Here is a 16,372-nt window from a genome sequence, read left to right on the forward strand (position 1 = left end):
ATGAAAACCGCATGCCACGTAAAAGCAATTATTTCACAGCTCAAGTTCGGTATCCATCTTGGGATGGGCCTGCGTTTGTGACTTTCCTAAATGGAATAGGGAAAGAATAAAGGAGGGGCTTGAAAGCCCAGAGAATACTTTACCTTAAAAAAGTTTTTTTTAATTAAAAGACACTGAGATACACAGAGAGACAGAGAGAAGTGGAGAGAAGGAGACAGAAGTAGCTCTACCCACTAGAAATGAACCTGGAGGGAGAAAATGTTCATTTTTAGTCAAGGAAATGAAAAATCTTCCTATACATTTCAAGGAGACATGTAAATTGGTCAAACATGTTTATCTTGTTCAACAATTTAATTCACTAGACAAACATTTCACTAAGCAACAATTTTTAGTAAAGTGGTCACTGAAAGTCAATGGGGCCAGATAGTGGTTCAGTAAAACTCAGTGCTCTACAAGCCAAGTATGGAAACATCCAGAACATTCCAGCATTACCTGTTTATAATCTGGGGCTGGCTGAGGCTAGGGGCAGATCTGGGTACTGAGACCCTGTTTAGGGAGCTATCTCTCTCTTTCTCTGTCTCTCTTTCTCAGAGGATAAATAAGATTTTTTAAAAAGAAAGTGAATTATTAATGAGTGTTTTCACTCTTTATGTTAAGTAAATAATAGAGCTGGCTATGCTGAAATGATGTTTGACTCCTTAAATTATTAATGAGCGTTTTCACTCTTTACATTAAGTAAATAATAGAGCTGGCTGCTGAAATGATGTTTGACTCCTGAAGTTAGAAAACTCATAGTGACCAGATTCCTTACCTACAACAATGCCATAAGAAAAGAACAGAAAGTAGATATTGGGGGCAAAACTGCTCAACATCAGGCCACCAGCCACCATGAAGCCACTGAAGATGGTGACAGGTCTTGCTCCAAAAGATGAGACACAGAGACTGCAGACAGGACCTAAAAGGAGAAATGACATTTTAACTTGTTTAACAGTAACTTTGGACACACCATTGGATGATCCATCCATCATAAAAGTTCAAATGATTCTTTCCATCTTAAAATAGCAATAATAAACATTCACTGAGTATTTATAGTGCACTAGACACTATGTGACATACCTCACACAGACAATCTCATTTCATTGTAATCCAATGGCAGCCCTGGGGAGGTAGATACTATTATTATTACCATATGGGGATAAGACAACTGAAGCTTCAGGATGGGAAGATCATACAGTTAAAAAATGAAGACTTTATTTCAGTTCTAATTCCATTAGTTGCTTACCATTAGATCTCATGCAACTTATTTAAGCTCTCTGTGCCTGATTTTCTCCTTTGAAAATTGAAGTAATAATAGTACCCACCTGTTAGTATTATTGTGCACTGTTGACTGACAGGCAAAAGTGATTGTGACTTGAACTTGCTCTGTGCATAATTGGGCACAGTGGGATCTTAAACCCTCATGTAATAAGATTTAAATTGATGAAGCTATCGCTCATATGCACTGTACCCAAAAAGCACTACAGAGCTTGGCATATTAGAAGTGAAAAACATTAAGGATTATTCAACCCAACAGTATCATTTTACATGGAGGGAAGCTGATGCTCAGAGAGGTTGTCAAAGTTCAAATGAGAAGAAAGGATCTGGAGGCAAGGAGAAAACCTACCTGAATTGAATTGGCAATAGCCTTTCAAGGTACAAATTATGATCTTCAATAGGCAAAGACTACACCCCCCAGATGGCTAAAGACAGTGATGGTTAACAATGTGGAACAAGAAAAATGCTCATACACTGAAGGCACCATAGGAAAGCTGAACAGAACACACTGTAAAGTCATTAGATCGGATTCAGTGTATACGCCCAACAGAAATGCCCAGACCAACAGTCATATACATAAACGTTCATAGCAGCACTACTTCTATTAGCTATGTTCTAGAAACTCAGGTGTTCAGCTGTAGCAGCATGTATAAGTAAACTCTGGCATATTCATACAACGGACTGTTGCCTGGCAATGAGAATAGATGATCTACAACCACTCATAACGGGATTATCTCACATATACTTGATGAACATAGACTGAGTGGTAGACATGCAACACACAAAAAGTACAAATCATGTCATTGCAATGATAAAAAGTACAAGAACAGGCAAAACGAATCTACCATTAGAAATCAAGATAGTGGGGAATTATAATCAGAAGGGCATAAGGTCAGACTTCCAGAATATTCTCATGTTCCTCCTCGTATGAATGTGCTGACGATACGGATGGGTTAGTTTGTGAAAACACCACACTATACGCTCAGGACATTGGATACATTTTTACATACTTCTTTTACTTCTGTTTTAAGTCACCTCAACAGAGAAAATATGAAATCCTTCCTTAGTCTCACTATTACTAATTGGCAGAGCCAGGATGCAGTGACCTCAAGTGCCACATCCTTTCTAATACTGTAGAATCTTCCAAGCACACATGTTTACCAGCAGACTAAGACTAAGGAGAGGGCACACAGTTCCCAATGCCTACAGCTTTTCCACGTTTCTCCTTGGCCATGAAGTAGCTCCTGCCATTTTCAGTTTCTCTGTGTAGCCAGTCCGGAAGAGCAGAACTGACTTATTCGTGTGACAACCAAAGAGGGATGGTGCTTGCCCGTGTTTTAACAGGAAAATCCATTTGAAAGACCAAACTTATCCAATAGCTGAGCTGTCTGTAAACCCAATGAGAAATACTTAGATACATCAAAAATAGATTTTAAGAGTCAAATTTCAAAAATGGATGTCTGACAGCAAAAGGCCTGACCCTTCTCTGTTGTTTACCAAACTAAATTGACATTGAAAGTCAGTGTTTATAAATTTAAGAAGTACAATGAAATTAAAACATACAGTGATTATGACTGACCTAATTGAAAAGTCTCAAGTTTCATCCTCAAAATAATCCTTGAAATCTATGCTCTTTAATGCATGTTATGTCCACAAGGAAACCCAGAGTTTGGGTGGCTGGAGGTGACAATGAGAGGTAATACTTTTCATAGCATGTACAACTAAAAGCACTGTCTTATTAAAATATATAATATTAGTATTAGTCTATAAATTCCTAAATCATGTTTTGCCTAACACACAAGCCTTTAAAAAAAAATTAAGCATTAGGAAGACAGTCATAGAAATTCTCTGACAGATGAAAACAGCAAACAGAATACTGTTTTTCAAAGTTCTCTATTTTCACACTGCCATCTGCTGCTTACTTAGAGAAAAATATCTTGATGTCAGAGAAAAGACAAAGAAATTTTTAGGGCCCAATAAGGCCTTGGATATGCTACAGACACCTCATTTTAAAAATGATGAAAATGGGGCCATACAGTGCTTGGAGTGCTGGACTCCCACATGGCCAACCACAGTCCTACTTGGCAGCCTGTTTTCTCGCTTTCTCTCTCCCTGTCTTTCTCTGGTGGCACACATGTCCTGAAGCATTAATTAATTAATTAAATTTTTTAAAAAGTAAACAATTTTTTTTAAATGATGAAACTAGAACCAGCAGATGACATAATGGTTATGTCACTGGACTCCATGTACTCGACCGCAGTTTGAGTCCCAGACCCAGAGACTTAAAACTCACACCAGGTGTGTGTGTGTGTGTGTGCGTGTGTGTGCCCAAAATCCCAAGAGGAAACTGGAGAAGGGATTGCCGCCATCCTGTTCCCCTGGTGGTGGGGGGAGGGGTGGGGATTTCTTTCTAGTAAGCACAGACACCCTATAGCAGAAATCTCTCATAAAAAAAAAAGAAAGAAAGAAACTGAAGCTCAAAACAGTCATGTGGTGATGAATCCATAGTTAATTGATGAGAGGGCTAAAGCCAAGATCAGTCCAGTGTTCTTCCCAATTGTATTTCTGTTGGTATCTCCTATAATTTGAATATCTCTGTCAAAACTAATGCTGTACTGGGACCAGCAGATGACATAATGGTTACGCCATCGGACTCCCACATAGTCGACCATGGTTCCAGTCCCGGACTGGTGTCTTAAAATCATGCCAGGAGCATGTGCATGCATGCGTGCCCAAAATCCTGAGACTGGAGAAGTGACTGTGGTGTGGCCATTTCCTCTGGGGGTTGATTTCTCACTTCCTGTCTCTGTCTCTCTGTGTCTCTCCAGAAAGTAGTGCATGCGCTCTATTCTCCAGAAAGTAGTGCAGGCGCTCTATGAAAAAAAAAAAAAAAAAAACAACTAATACTGAACTTAACTGCCACTGTAACAATATTAATAATAGGTAAGTCCAAATAAGAGGTGATTAGGTAATGAAAGCTCCACATTGAACTAATAAAATAATCCATTCAAGAATCATTGAATTGATGGATTAATCTTTTCAGAAATTAATGGATTAATGGACTGATGGGCTATCCTGAGAGTGGGTCGTTTTAGAGGCTGCCTTCTTGCGCTTTCTCACATGCACACACAAGTTTGCCCTCTCCCTGTGTGACGCCTTCACCATGGACCCTTGCCAAATGCCAGCAACATGCTCTTACACTTCCCAGTCTCCAGAACCTTACACAATCTCCATTCTTTATAAACTACTCAATCTGTGATAGTCATAGCAAATGCAAAATAGACTAATATAGTGTCATAGTTTTTTTTTTTTTCCTAGAAATCAAACTACAGTATCAGTAAAGAATACCAATGTACTTTTGTTAATATCTTGCAGACTAAGATTGGTTTATAAACTTCAGTCAGATGAAAACAACACTTCTGGTCATTTGGGATTTAAAAGTTTATCTTTGTTCTAGTCTATTCTGTTCCTAATAACAGAAGATACCTGAGTCTAAGGAATTTGGGAGAATAGAAATTTATTCACCTCATGGTTTGGAGCTCTAAGGTCCAGGGAAGGCATCTGGTGAGAGTCTTCTTGCTGGTAGGTCACATAGCAAGACAGCACAGCTGTGTCTGTGTCTGTTTCTCTGTGTTATTCCCTCTCTTATAAACCTATCGGGATTCTATCATGGGCCCCACCTCAATGCCTAATCACTTCCTGAAGGCCCCACCTTTCATCATTATAATCAGACTAAGTTTCCTCTCATTACCTTCACAATACAACCAAATTCTAACACATGAACTGTGAGCGGACACACTCAAACCATGGCAACCATCACCTTAGAACTAGGGAATTTAAAGATTCTATGTACATATATTTAAAAACACAATAGCCTCAAATTTTATCAATAATAATTAGAGCAAAGGATAACTGGAAGTGTCCATCAACTCACATCTGCAAAACATTACACATTTGTTGGTATTCAGCTCTTTGCAATAACTTGTCTTTCAAGACAATAAACCATGCATTATTCCTTAACACAGGATGAGATTCAAGAGACAAATAAAATGGAAGGACTCTCCTCAATGAAGATTTCTTATGATGCTTCAGGTACTTTCACTTCGCAGGAAGAATCTCTAGAACAAAAGTCAATTAACCCATAATATGAACCAGTGATTCCAAGCCTTTTCTTCACACTGAAGTCAAAAGCTTTAGAAAAAATAAAGGAGGAGGTGTCCTTCTTTTTTGTTTTAAAAATACGTGGTTTAGATGTAATACCATCTATTATTACCACAACCTCATTAGAGATGAAGGAATATTCTAAATAAATAGAAGATATAATTTAAAATGAAATGCAAGACAGTAAGCCAACAAGCGAACCCTTTTACACACACAAACACACACACACACTCACACACATTCCATGTACCACTGCCTGTGTGTTCATTTTGCCTTTGGTTAAAGTTTCCCTTGAACTTAAAGCTTTCCGCATATTGCTATTCTGAGAGCCATTACTACTGCTGTCAGCTCTGGTGTTGAGAAACCCCTATTGCTATCACTTTCTGTTCAGGAGATTATTCTTTTTCTTTCTTATATTTTATTTTTTTTTTAATTTGTCAGGGACACATGCCCTTACCAGAGAGACAGAGAAAGAGAGGGAGAAAGCACTCCCAACAGTTCATGGTCACACGGCAATCCTGTCTCCTTCTTTTCTTCATTCTGTTGGGATTTGGGGTACACATGCACATGCGCCAGTCATGTTTTTCAAGCAACCAGGGCCAGCATTCAAAACTCACAGTCAGTCACGTGGAACCCAGCTCTCTTAAGCACCATGTCATGTGGCCAGCCTGAGAGCTTACTCCCTACTGGTTGGTTGGAATGGAAGCCCTGGGTTAAACTGTTCAGTAGCAGAGCTGAGAGCAGAGAAGAATGGCTAGGGCAAGCAGATGCAGCCCCAGGTGCTGAGAGGTGAACAGCTCCATTCTCTCTAGACAATACGCAGGCCTCTTCAAGACATTCTACTTGCCCACTCAGTGGCCTGGCAACATTTTTGGCACAATGCTGACACATTTCCTCAAAAAAGGAAGAAATCTGTGGGGTAGGCAGAGCAAACCAAAGTGAGCAGTGAAGAAAGAAAGGGGGATAAAGACGGGATTTTGAGCAACTTCTTAAATACCAACAAAATATAGAAAATTCTTTATTAGCCATCTGCAGTCAGACTGACTGACAAAATTTTCAGTCAGTAAGTGGAAGGAAAATGAGCACTTTAACTGAAAAAACGGTGCTTTGCTATGATCACAGGTGAATTAGGAAAAAGGAAAAAAAAAATTGCTTCTAAGAAAGTCAGAAAGTGATGCCACTGTTTCACTCAGACCTTCAAGGTAATGTGAAAGGAGACAGCAGAGTTCAGTTTTTGATGGCTAATATTAGCATGGAGGGATATAGTACTTAGAATGTAAAATATGAGGCCAGTGGCCAGCAGGTGGCATGGTGGTTGAGAGTGTTGGACTCCCACATGGTTGACCGCGGTTCAACTCCTAGACCTGGCAGCTTGTTTTCTCACTTGCCCTCTTTTTCTTTCTCTCCCTCTCACTCTGCCCCTCTCTGGTCAAATTAAAATAAATAAATAAATAAAGTTAAATAAAATAATTCCTTAAAAAAATATTTGAGGCCAGCCTCATAGTGGTTAAGAGAACTGTATCCCATGTGATTGACCACAGTTCAAACCCAGCCCCTACAGCTTAGGAAACGTGGCCTGTGTGCCCAAAGTCCCAACAAAATGAAGAGATAGAGAAGGGATTATGTTGTGACCATGCTCCACTGAGGGGTAGTTCTCCTTCTCCTTATCTGTCTCTTGGCTCTCTCTGGCAAGTATACATGCCATCTGATAATTAAAAAAAAAATAAGATATTGAAAAAATTAAATATGTTAGTAAAGGCCAGACACAGGCTGTTGGGTATCAAACTGCAGTGCTGGAAGCCACACAGCGACAGTGGTGTGACTCTCCAGCCTGGTCAGCCTGAAACATGCCTGAGCTGCCCAAATCCAACAGGCCAGAGGACTGGAAGATGGGGATTGTGGTATGACCAGCCCCTGTGGAGAGTGCTCCTCTCCCTCTCACATTCACACATGTGTGCTTTTTCATAAAGAAAAAAAAATAAATGTCTGTTAGTAACATTATAATTTGGTATGTGTTAATCAAACAGAAAAGTAAATAATCATTTACCTAGCATCCACTAGAGCTATGCTATACAGTAGAAATATATATAAGGAGTCTACATGTGAGTCACAGATGCATTTTAAACTTCCTAGCAGCAATATTAGAAAAATAACAAGAATGGGGTCTTCAGGTACAGGTGGCATGGTAGTTGAGGCACTGGACTCCCACATAGCCGACCGTGGTTCAAATCCTGAACCTGGTGGTTTGCTTATTCACTTTTCCTCTCTCTCTCTCTTTGGTCAAATTAAAAAATAACAACAATAATAAATAAAACTAAATAAATAATTATTTTAAAAAGAAAAATAACAAAAAGTGAAATTAATTTTAATAATGTATTTTCTTAAGAATATATCCAAACTATTACCATTTCAACAGCATTGAGGTATTTCACATGCACATCTCAACTCAAAGGAGCCACATTTCAAATACTCAAAAGCCACATGTGCCCACTTCATTGGACAACAGCACAACACTAAAGTCTCATATCATGTTAGAAGAGGTCACAGAGAAAACCCCAATCAATCTAAGACCTATGCCAAACAGTTCAAGTTCAAATTGCTGAGCATGTAAATTTATGGAACTAGTGAACTGTTGGGAATGAGAATTTACGTATAAAACCCAAATATAAATTTGAAAATCAGTCAAAAGGAAAGAATATTTTGCTGCAGAGATGCAGTTGTAGAGGGACAGTGCCCAGTGCTCCTCACTCCTTGCTCCAGCTGAGGTCATGAATCTCAAGTTCATCTTCCTGATACTAAGGAGCCACACCCATTCAAATCCTTGGTCTCAAATACCGTGTTGCTTATTGGTTGGTTTAGTGGTACATACAGTAATATCAGAAAATGTAACTGAAATCTTGTCATTATTCTCACCTGTCCTGGACTTGCTTAACACACTGGGAACTGACCAGTGGAAAAGAAACCTTGTGGGATGCAATTCATTTCTTGAAGGAGTTAACAGTGCCGAGGGTAATTCTCAAACCCAGCTCTGCCAGCACGTACACCTCAGCCAGCCAGTGGCATTGGCTGTATTGACTCACTATATTAACCTTAGATATGTTTGCTGACTCATTATGAGCCCAAAGGCCTTTGGAAGAATTAAGGCCAAAAAAGAGGCGGGACTATTAAATCTGCTTTGAGTACAAAACTAGAGAACAAAAGAACTCCCTGCTGTTTCAGCAACTTGTCTGAAAAATGGCCCCACCTCTCTCCTTACATTTGAAGAACTTATCTGGGCAAAGGGGTTGTTAGCCTTAAAACAATGCAAGACCATGATAGCCCTCCAGTTCTTACCTTCTACTCCTGTAGCAGTCAGGTTCAACTAGAGAAAAAGAACCAGTTGGACACGTGTGCTAAGAGATTTATTGCAAGCAATTGGCTAAGTCACTGGCCAGGTGGTATTCACCTACCTAGACAAGTCCAAAACCCATAGGGAGGCCCATCAGGAAGGGCAAGCTGGAGACCTTGGGCACAAGCTAAAGCTGCAACCCACTAGCAGAATTTTTTCTGCAGGGAAAGCTCATTCTCGCTCTTAAAACCTTTTAACTGATTGCATCAAGTACACCCAGATTATCTAGGATAATCTCCCTTCCTTAAAGTTAGCTGATTATGGACTTTATTCACTCTACTAAATATGTTCACAGCAATACCCAGATTCCTGTTTGAATAACTGGGGAATGCAAGCTAGCCAAGTTGACATATAAAATACATCATCACACCTCTCAGCACAATGCCTCCTCTCTAGATCAATGTGCTTTACCAGAACACATCTTCCATAGTGTAATTCCAGGCCTTTGCACACAGCACTCTGCAATGGGTCACTCTCTCCCTGCCTGTCCACCTGTGACAGTCCATCTGCTTATCTGAACCACCTATCTCTATAAAACCCAGAAACTGCCTTGCCCTTGCTGTTCTCCTTGGTATTTGTGAAGTCTCAAATTATTACTTTTTCTTTTTTCTGTCTCTTCCCTGAGGCTACAAACCCCTTATAAGTATGGATGGTGTCTTGTACCTTGGCATGCCTAGCACAGGACAGATCCTATAAATGTAGGTAATGATGATGAGCTCATTCACAATTATAACCCGGGAAGACTGGCTCCTTCATATCCAGCTTTATTCACCCCAAGGCTTATCTGGGCAATCATGTAATGCAAGTGAGAAGTGTCTCCTCAATTATTCAAGTTTCAAGGAGAAAGAATTAAGAATTAAAGTTATGAACAGTGTAATGTTCAGAACCGGATATCTTGTTTTTTTTTTTTTTTCAGGATTGCATGTAATTTCACAGTTCTAATATGCTATTATGAACTCTTGTCCAAAAGAGCTCTTGTCAGACACAAGAAGTGGGTCTTTAAATTCCAGATGCTTAGTCACAATCTTGGCGAAGTGACAGCTCTCTCTTCCACTCGTTCTTCCAGAAATGCTTTTGCCTTTCCTCCTGAAGGATCCCTTTCTTTTGCAGTTTCTACAGTTGGGTTGGAACTGCTTGGGAGAGTAACTTTTCTGTGAGTTATTCATCCTCTAAAACTAACATTTGCTGAGCACTTACATATCCCAAGCATCATCTCAATTATTCTTACACATCATATAAGGCAGGTACTTTGGGGCCAGCAAGTGGTATGGTGGTTAAGGCACCAGATTCCCACCTGGTTAACCGTGGTTCAAGTCCTAGATCTCACGTCTTAAATGTCACAACAGGTAAATAGACAAATAAATAATTTTTTTAAAAGGCAGGTACCTTTACTGTCTCTGGTTTTAAAATGAAGAAATAGTATTGACAGGTTAGAAAAACCTGAGCTCAGGTGCCATCCTTCCCATAAGAGAATATGCTTTATCTTGGACAGGTCAATAAATCTTGAGGACAAAAATTCTCACTCAATGCACTGCTATGAAGATCTACTAGGACAAAGTAAGTGAATACAGCTGCTATTGAGCCAGACACACAGTGGCACTTAGAGAACTTAGGGACGAGTCTATGAAGTACACGAAAAGCATAATTTATATGTTGCATGGAGAATGTACTCATTCTTCAGGGAAAAGTAGAGTCCAGAGTTTGGAATTGCTCAAGGATGACACCAACTAGGCTTTTAATGAACAAAAGTGTGGAAAGAAAATAACTAACATTTCTTAGATACTGTACAGACTACCTATCAGAACCAACTGGTAAGCTAGTTCAAATGCAGCTTTCTGCAATCAACTCCTCTCATCAGAGAAAGAGAGAGAGGGAGAGAGACAGACAGAGCAGTTCCCATTATTAAGGTGTGGTCATGCTGCAAACTCTTCTCCATGTCTCTATCCTGCTAAGCTTTTCTTTTTTTAAAAGAGGCAGATTTTTGCTATAGGGCACATGCACTCGCCAGAAAGACAGAGAGACAAAAAGCAAGAAATCACCTCCCAGGAGAATGGCCATGCTGCAATCGCTTTCCCTCCATTCTCCTCTTGGGATTTTGGGCATGCACACATAAACACCCACTGTGAGTTTAAGGGACTTGAACTGTGATCGACTACGTGGGAGTCCAGCGACATGACCACAACACTACCTGCTGGTCCCATCCCATTAAGATCTTAAGCACACATACATATGCACCCAGCATGCTTTTCAAGTCACCTGGACTGAGGTCCAAACCACAGTCAGTCATGTGGTATCCAGTTTTCCATGCAGACCATTTAACTGCTATTCTCTAGAGCACAGGTCCTACAGCTCAGCCTTCAAAGAGTTGGCATCAGCTCTGACCAAATAGGCCCCAGCTTCAAGGAGATCTAAGCTTCTCCCAACTCTCAAGTCCTACCTGGACAGGCTTTGTGGAAAGAAGCTTTGTTCTCAAGGTAGGTACTAATTGAGATATCACTTCAGTTACTCTTTTTGACCCTTGCTGGAAGCCAGGATAATTACATTTCTGTTTAACTTAGTATTTGTGCTAATAGTAATAGTGACTAATTAGAGAATATTAAGCAATATCCTCCCTAGGACCAGCAGATGGTGTAAGGGTTTCATTGCTGGACTTCCAAGTAGTTGACCGCAGTTCAAGTACCAGACCCTGCAGCTTAAAACTCACGCCAGGTATGTGTGTGCATGAGAGGAGAATAAAGGAGAAGGAATTGTGGCATGGCCATCCCCCTGCCCTGAGGGGGGTGATTTCTCGCTTTCTGTCTCTCTGGCAAGAGCACATGCTCTACAGCAAAAATCTCTCTTAAAAAAAAAAAAAAGGAAGAAAAAGAAAAAGAAAAATCCTCCTCTCCATTACAGGTTGTTTCCTAGAATTAGTACTCTCAGATCCCTTTACTAACATATCCGATGTCATCCACTTGTGCTTTGACAGCTTTACAAACAGTCCCCATTTTGAAAAACTCTCTCAAACAAAACTTTGGCAAACTTTTCTGTTTCTCTCAAGCTCACAATGGCAGTACTATTTTCCTTTGTGTAGTTATGTTTAGTTATCTTATCTGACATGGCCAAATGATTCAGGATTGTTTTTCAAGTCTTATTTGTCTTATTTTTAATTTAACAAGATAATACAATTGAAAATGATTGCTTTTATTTTCTTAGAAGTTTGCTTTAATATCCAGGAGAGGCAACGTATTTAAAAGAAGGGATAGGTAATGCATGTTGTTTTATGCACATTTTCATGAAACCATTTTACAGCTGACAAACACCTTACAAATCCCCACATTCAATGTCTTTATTTTTCCCATAAGTGGAGAGATTATGATTCGATGAGATCCAGTGCTACTGACCTCTTCGGGGCGCCATCTTAGCACATGTGTGCTTAAATAGTTCTAAGTAAGTTAGAGTGGCGATCACTAAATATCACTGCAGGGTTCAAACTATGACTCCAAACCCTGAAGTGCCATACGATTTTAAAGGTAAAAAGGAAAATAAAAATCCTCTACTCTTCTACCTAAGATAATGGGAATCACTATTTACATCACATGACCCTGTTTATCAAGAATATTATTTCGAGGGCCAGATGGTGGCACAGCAGTAACCTAACTGGACTCTCATGGGAAGGTCCCCAGTTTGTGTCCCAAGGTGTCCCTATACAAACTGAGCATAGACATAAATACCTGTGACCCAAGTTGGCTGACCCTGGGGTAGATTGAGGGGTAAAGCCCCTGTTGAGGGTGTCTGTCTCTCCCTCTCTCTCTCACTCTCTCTCTCTCATGGAAACAAATAAGTAAATAAACTTAAAGATATATAACTTTTGGAGACCAGCAGATGATGTCACAATTGCGTCACTGGACTCCCACGTAGTCGACCGTGGTTTGAGACTTGGACCCAATGGCTTAAAATTCATGCAGGGTGCGTAAGAGTGTGTGCCCAAAATTCCAAGAAGAGAATGGAGGAGAAGGGATTGCAGTGTGGCCATCTCCCCTAGGGAATGATTTCTCACTTTGTCTCTGTCTCTCTAGCAACCACATATACTCTATAGCAAAAATCTCTCTCTAAAAAAAAATTATATATATATATATATATAAACTTTTGAAGATACATCACATCAAATGTATCAAATATATCTTGCATATAATGCTATCTTAACATCCTTAACATCATTGTGAGACAGGATCTTACTTTGTGGTGTCAGACTTTTCCTATGACGTTATCAGGAGTGCAGGACGTGATGTGATAACAGTGTACCTGAATCAGAGAGGAGTAAGCGTGAGCCACGTAGAAGCCACTTGGGGGATTGCTGAGCACCATCTGGTCCTCTGGTCCTCTGGTCACCAATGTACCTTGTGCTCACCTGGATCACACCTGTCATCTCCCTGATTCATTCCTACTCAGGGGAGTAGGAATGGGAGTGACGTGGCTCTCACTCGACTGGGAGCCTCCGAAGGCAAAAACCATGGACTTCGGATTCATCTTCTCATCCCTAGCATTGAGTACTCTGCCTGGCACATAGTAGCAAATAAATGACTGAAGAAATGGAGGGGTGACAACTGAGTATCTCATGGAATTCCCGTATTTTCCACGCACATCTATTACCATGAAAGAGCAGTGCTAAAAATCTCAATGAAGATAGGAACATATATGTTATACTTTCAAAATGGCTCTATATGCCCTGCAGAGTGTCAGTGATGCATGGAATTTAATTAAATGATTAAAGAGTAAAGCGAGGCAAAAATGTGTTCACTTACTTGCAAGCAAGCCAACTCCGCTGGCCAGGGAGCCGACCCAGGCGGTTTTTCCTTTCCCTTCACCAAAGGCATCCAGCCATTCTATGTACAAGACGCCGACAGCTAACGGGGATCCGTAACACAAAAACTGGGTAAAGAAGGAGACAGCCACTATCACCCAGCCCCAGCCACCATCGGGGGACTTCTTAAATTCCATTGTAAGGTGAATCCAAGGAGGTGTTTCTCTGTAGCTCCTAAACAAAAAGAAACAGGCAAGAAAAGCATATTTACAGTGTGGTAGCATATAGTATTTCAAGTTAAAATACCTCATCCAAAATTTAAAAATATAGATTCTCTAAAGCCATACATGGGAAAGCACACGGTACTACTGACATATGAAATGACTTTATAAATTTTCATTTATAATTTGAATAAATGTACGCATCCTCTTAGTACATAGAGTGAAATGTCTCCTTCCCAATCCACCCCTGGACAGAACCACAGATTTTAGTTTCTTAGGTTCCATGTTCAGTTGCTAGGGTTCCCGAGAAAGCAAACTCTCAGAGAGATGAGCTAGGCATGCTCTCTGGTCAACACTAGTGGAAGACGACAGAGAGGGGAGAGAGGCAGCCAGGCAGTTATTCAAGAGGGGGCTTCTGGCCCTCCACAGTTCTCCAGTGTGGGTGTGGGCAGCTAGCCCTTCACACTCCCACGTGGGTCATTCACTGGCGGTGGCCTTAGCTGATGCGGCTCCTTCCCTTATTCCCAGAAGGGTGTGGACTGAAGGCCATCTGCCAGCGGCACTCCCAGCCACTGGGGCAAAGAATCTTTCAGCAACTCAGAGTCCTGGGAAGGAACTAGCAACACATCCCAGCATTCACCTGCCTGAGTACCCTGCCAAGGTTTCTTAGTGCACGCACAAGACAAACCAAAAATATTCTTAGAGTTCCTTCTTTTCTGACATAAAGCAGCATACTGTACATTATCATCCACATCTTGCTCCATTCACCTAACATCAGCAAATGGTTTTCCTTTCTCTATGGGAGATTTTTTCCCATAGAAAGTGTCCTTAGTTCTTTTGTGTAAGTACGTAGTATCTCATCATATGCTTGTTTGTTTATTTGCATACTAAATAGCCAAACAGGTGCATGCTTCAAAAATGAAAGGATGCAGGTATACAGTCCCCTATGAACCTACTTCCCACCTCACCCACATCTCCTCCACAGAAAATCAAGGCCTATTGTTTCTTTTATGTCCTTCTAGAGTTTCTTTATGCACATGCTAGCAAACTCAGAAATTTCTTCTATTTTTTTACACACCACACAAATAACAAATTGTACACATTGGTATGTGCCTTGATTTCTTTCACACATCATAAACACAAATATCTTACAGATCAGGGCCAGTAGGTGGCATGGTGGTTAAGGCGCTGGACACTCCCACATGGCCAACTGCAGTTCGAATCCTGGACCTGGTGGCTTGCTTTCTCGCTCTCTCCTATGTGTGTGTGTGTCTCCCTCTGGTCAAATAAAAAACTAATTAATTAATTTAATTTAATGAATAATTATTTTAAAAAGAAAACATATTTTACAGATAATTTCTATCAATGTGTACTGACTTTCCTCATTATTTTTTTACTGTTGCTTTGTACCCAGTCCAGTATAGGGCATCGTCTTAATAACCAATCCCCAGTGGCTGACAATGAAAGACAACACTGCAGTGAATAACCTTTAGACACATGCATGTTTTTGTTTGTGTGCATTTCTATTAGGTAACACCCTGAAAAGGAATTGCTGAGGCAAAGGGAATATACATTTGTGGAACCAGATGCATAATGGTAATATCACCGAACTCCCACAAGGCTGACTGAGGTTCAACTCCCAGACTGGAGGCTTGAAACTCATGCCAGGCATATGTAGGTGCTTGCCCAAAATCCCAAGAAGAAAATGGAAGAGAAGAGACTGTGGTGCGGCCATCCCCCCAGGGGATGATTGCTTGCTGTCTGTCTCTCTGTCTCTCTGGTGAGTGCATGGTCTCTATAGCAAAAACCTCTCTTAAAAAAGGGGGGGGCCCAGCAGTTAGTGTAATGGCTATGTTGCTGGACTCCCACGTAGTCGACCGCGGTTCGAGTCTCGGACCCGGTGGCTTAAACTCACGCCAGGCGCGTGTGCGGGCATGCCCAAGATCCCGAGAGGAGAATAGAGGAGGAGGGATTTCAGCGTGACCATCCCCCCGGGGGGTGATTTCTCGCTTTCTGTCTCTATGTTTCTCTCTGTCTGTCTGGCGAGCACACGTGCCCTATAGCAAAAACCTCTCCAAAAAAAGAAAAAAAATTAAAAAAAAAAAGAAATATACATTTGTAACTGTATTCAGTGTTACCACACTGGCTTCAAAGGAGTTGAACCAATTTTTATAATCACCAGCAATTTTGAGTGTGTTATGAAACTTCTGGATTTGTTTTTACCAATTTGTGGATTTTAAATAAGTATTTCATTGTAATTTAACTTGTATTTCTCATGATACAAATATTGTACATCATTTCATAAGTGAAATATCATTTGAAACTTTTCTAATTCTTGAGTATGTATGGATGTGCTTCTAGATTTTCTATTCTGTTTCATTGACCTATCTAGGTGCACACTAATTCAACATTTTTTTTATTACTAAGTCTTTCTGTAATAGTCTTTTCAATATACTTCTTCTTCTTTTTTTTTTTTTTTTTTTTTTGAGTGGTTTTTTCTATAGT

At 40.3% G+C, this 16,372-nt stretch overlaps 1 protein-coding gene across 1 annotated transcript in view; it reads right to left on the minus strand.

Annotated features, from left to right (window-relative positions):
• SLC16A9 (solute carrier family 16 member 9) overlaps positions 1-16,372 on the minus strand; it is a 55,203-nt gene that overhangs the window by 11,144 nt on the left and 27,687 nt on the right. Inside the window, exons 2-3 of the mRNA XM_006147064.3 lie at positions 13,648-13,880; positions 812-955 (exon numbers count right to left, since the gene is read on the minus strand). Of these exons, the coding sequence (XP_006147126.1) occupies positions 812-955; positions 13,648-13,843 (340 nt within the window). The 5' untranslated portion in view covers positions 13,844-13,880. The remainder of the gene's footprint in view (positions 1-811; positions 956-13,647; positions 13,881-16,372) is intronic.

Source organism: Tupaia chinensis, unplaced genomic scaffold, assembly GCF_000334495.1.
Source record: "Tupaia chinensis unplaced genomic scaffold, TupChi_1.0 Scaffold000199_1, whole genome shotgun sequence".
In the NCBI taxonomy this organism is placed as follows: Eukaryota; Metazoa; Chordata; class Mammalia; order Scandentia; family Tupaiidae; genus Tupaia; species Tupaia belangeri.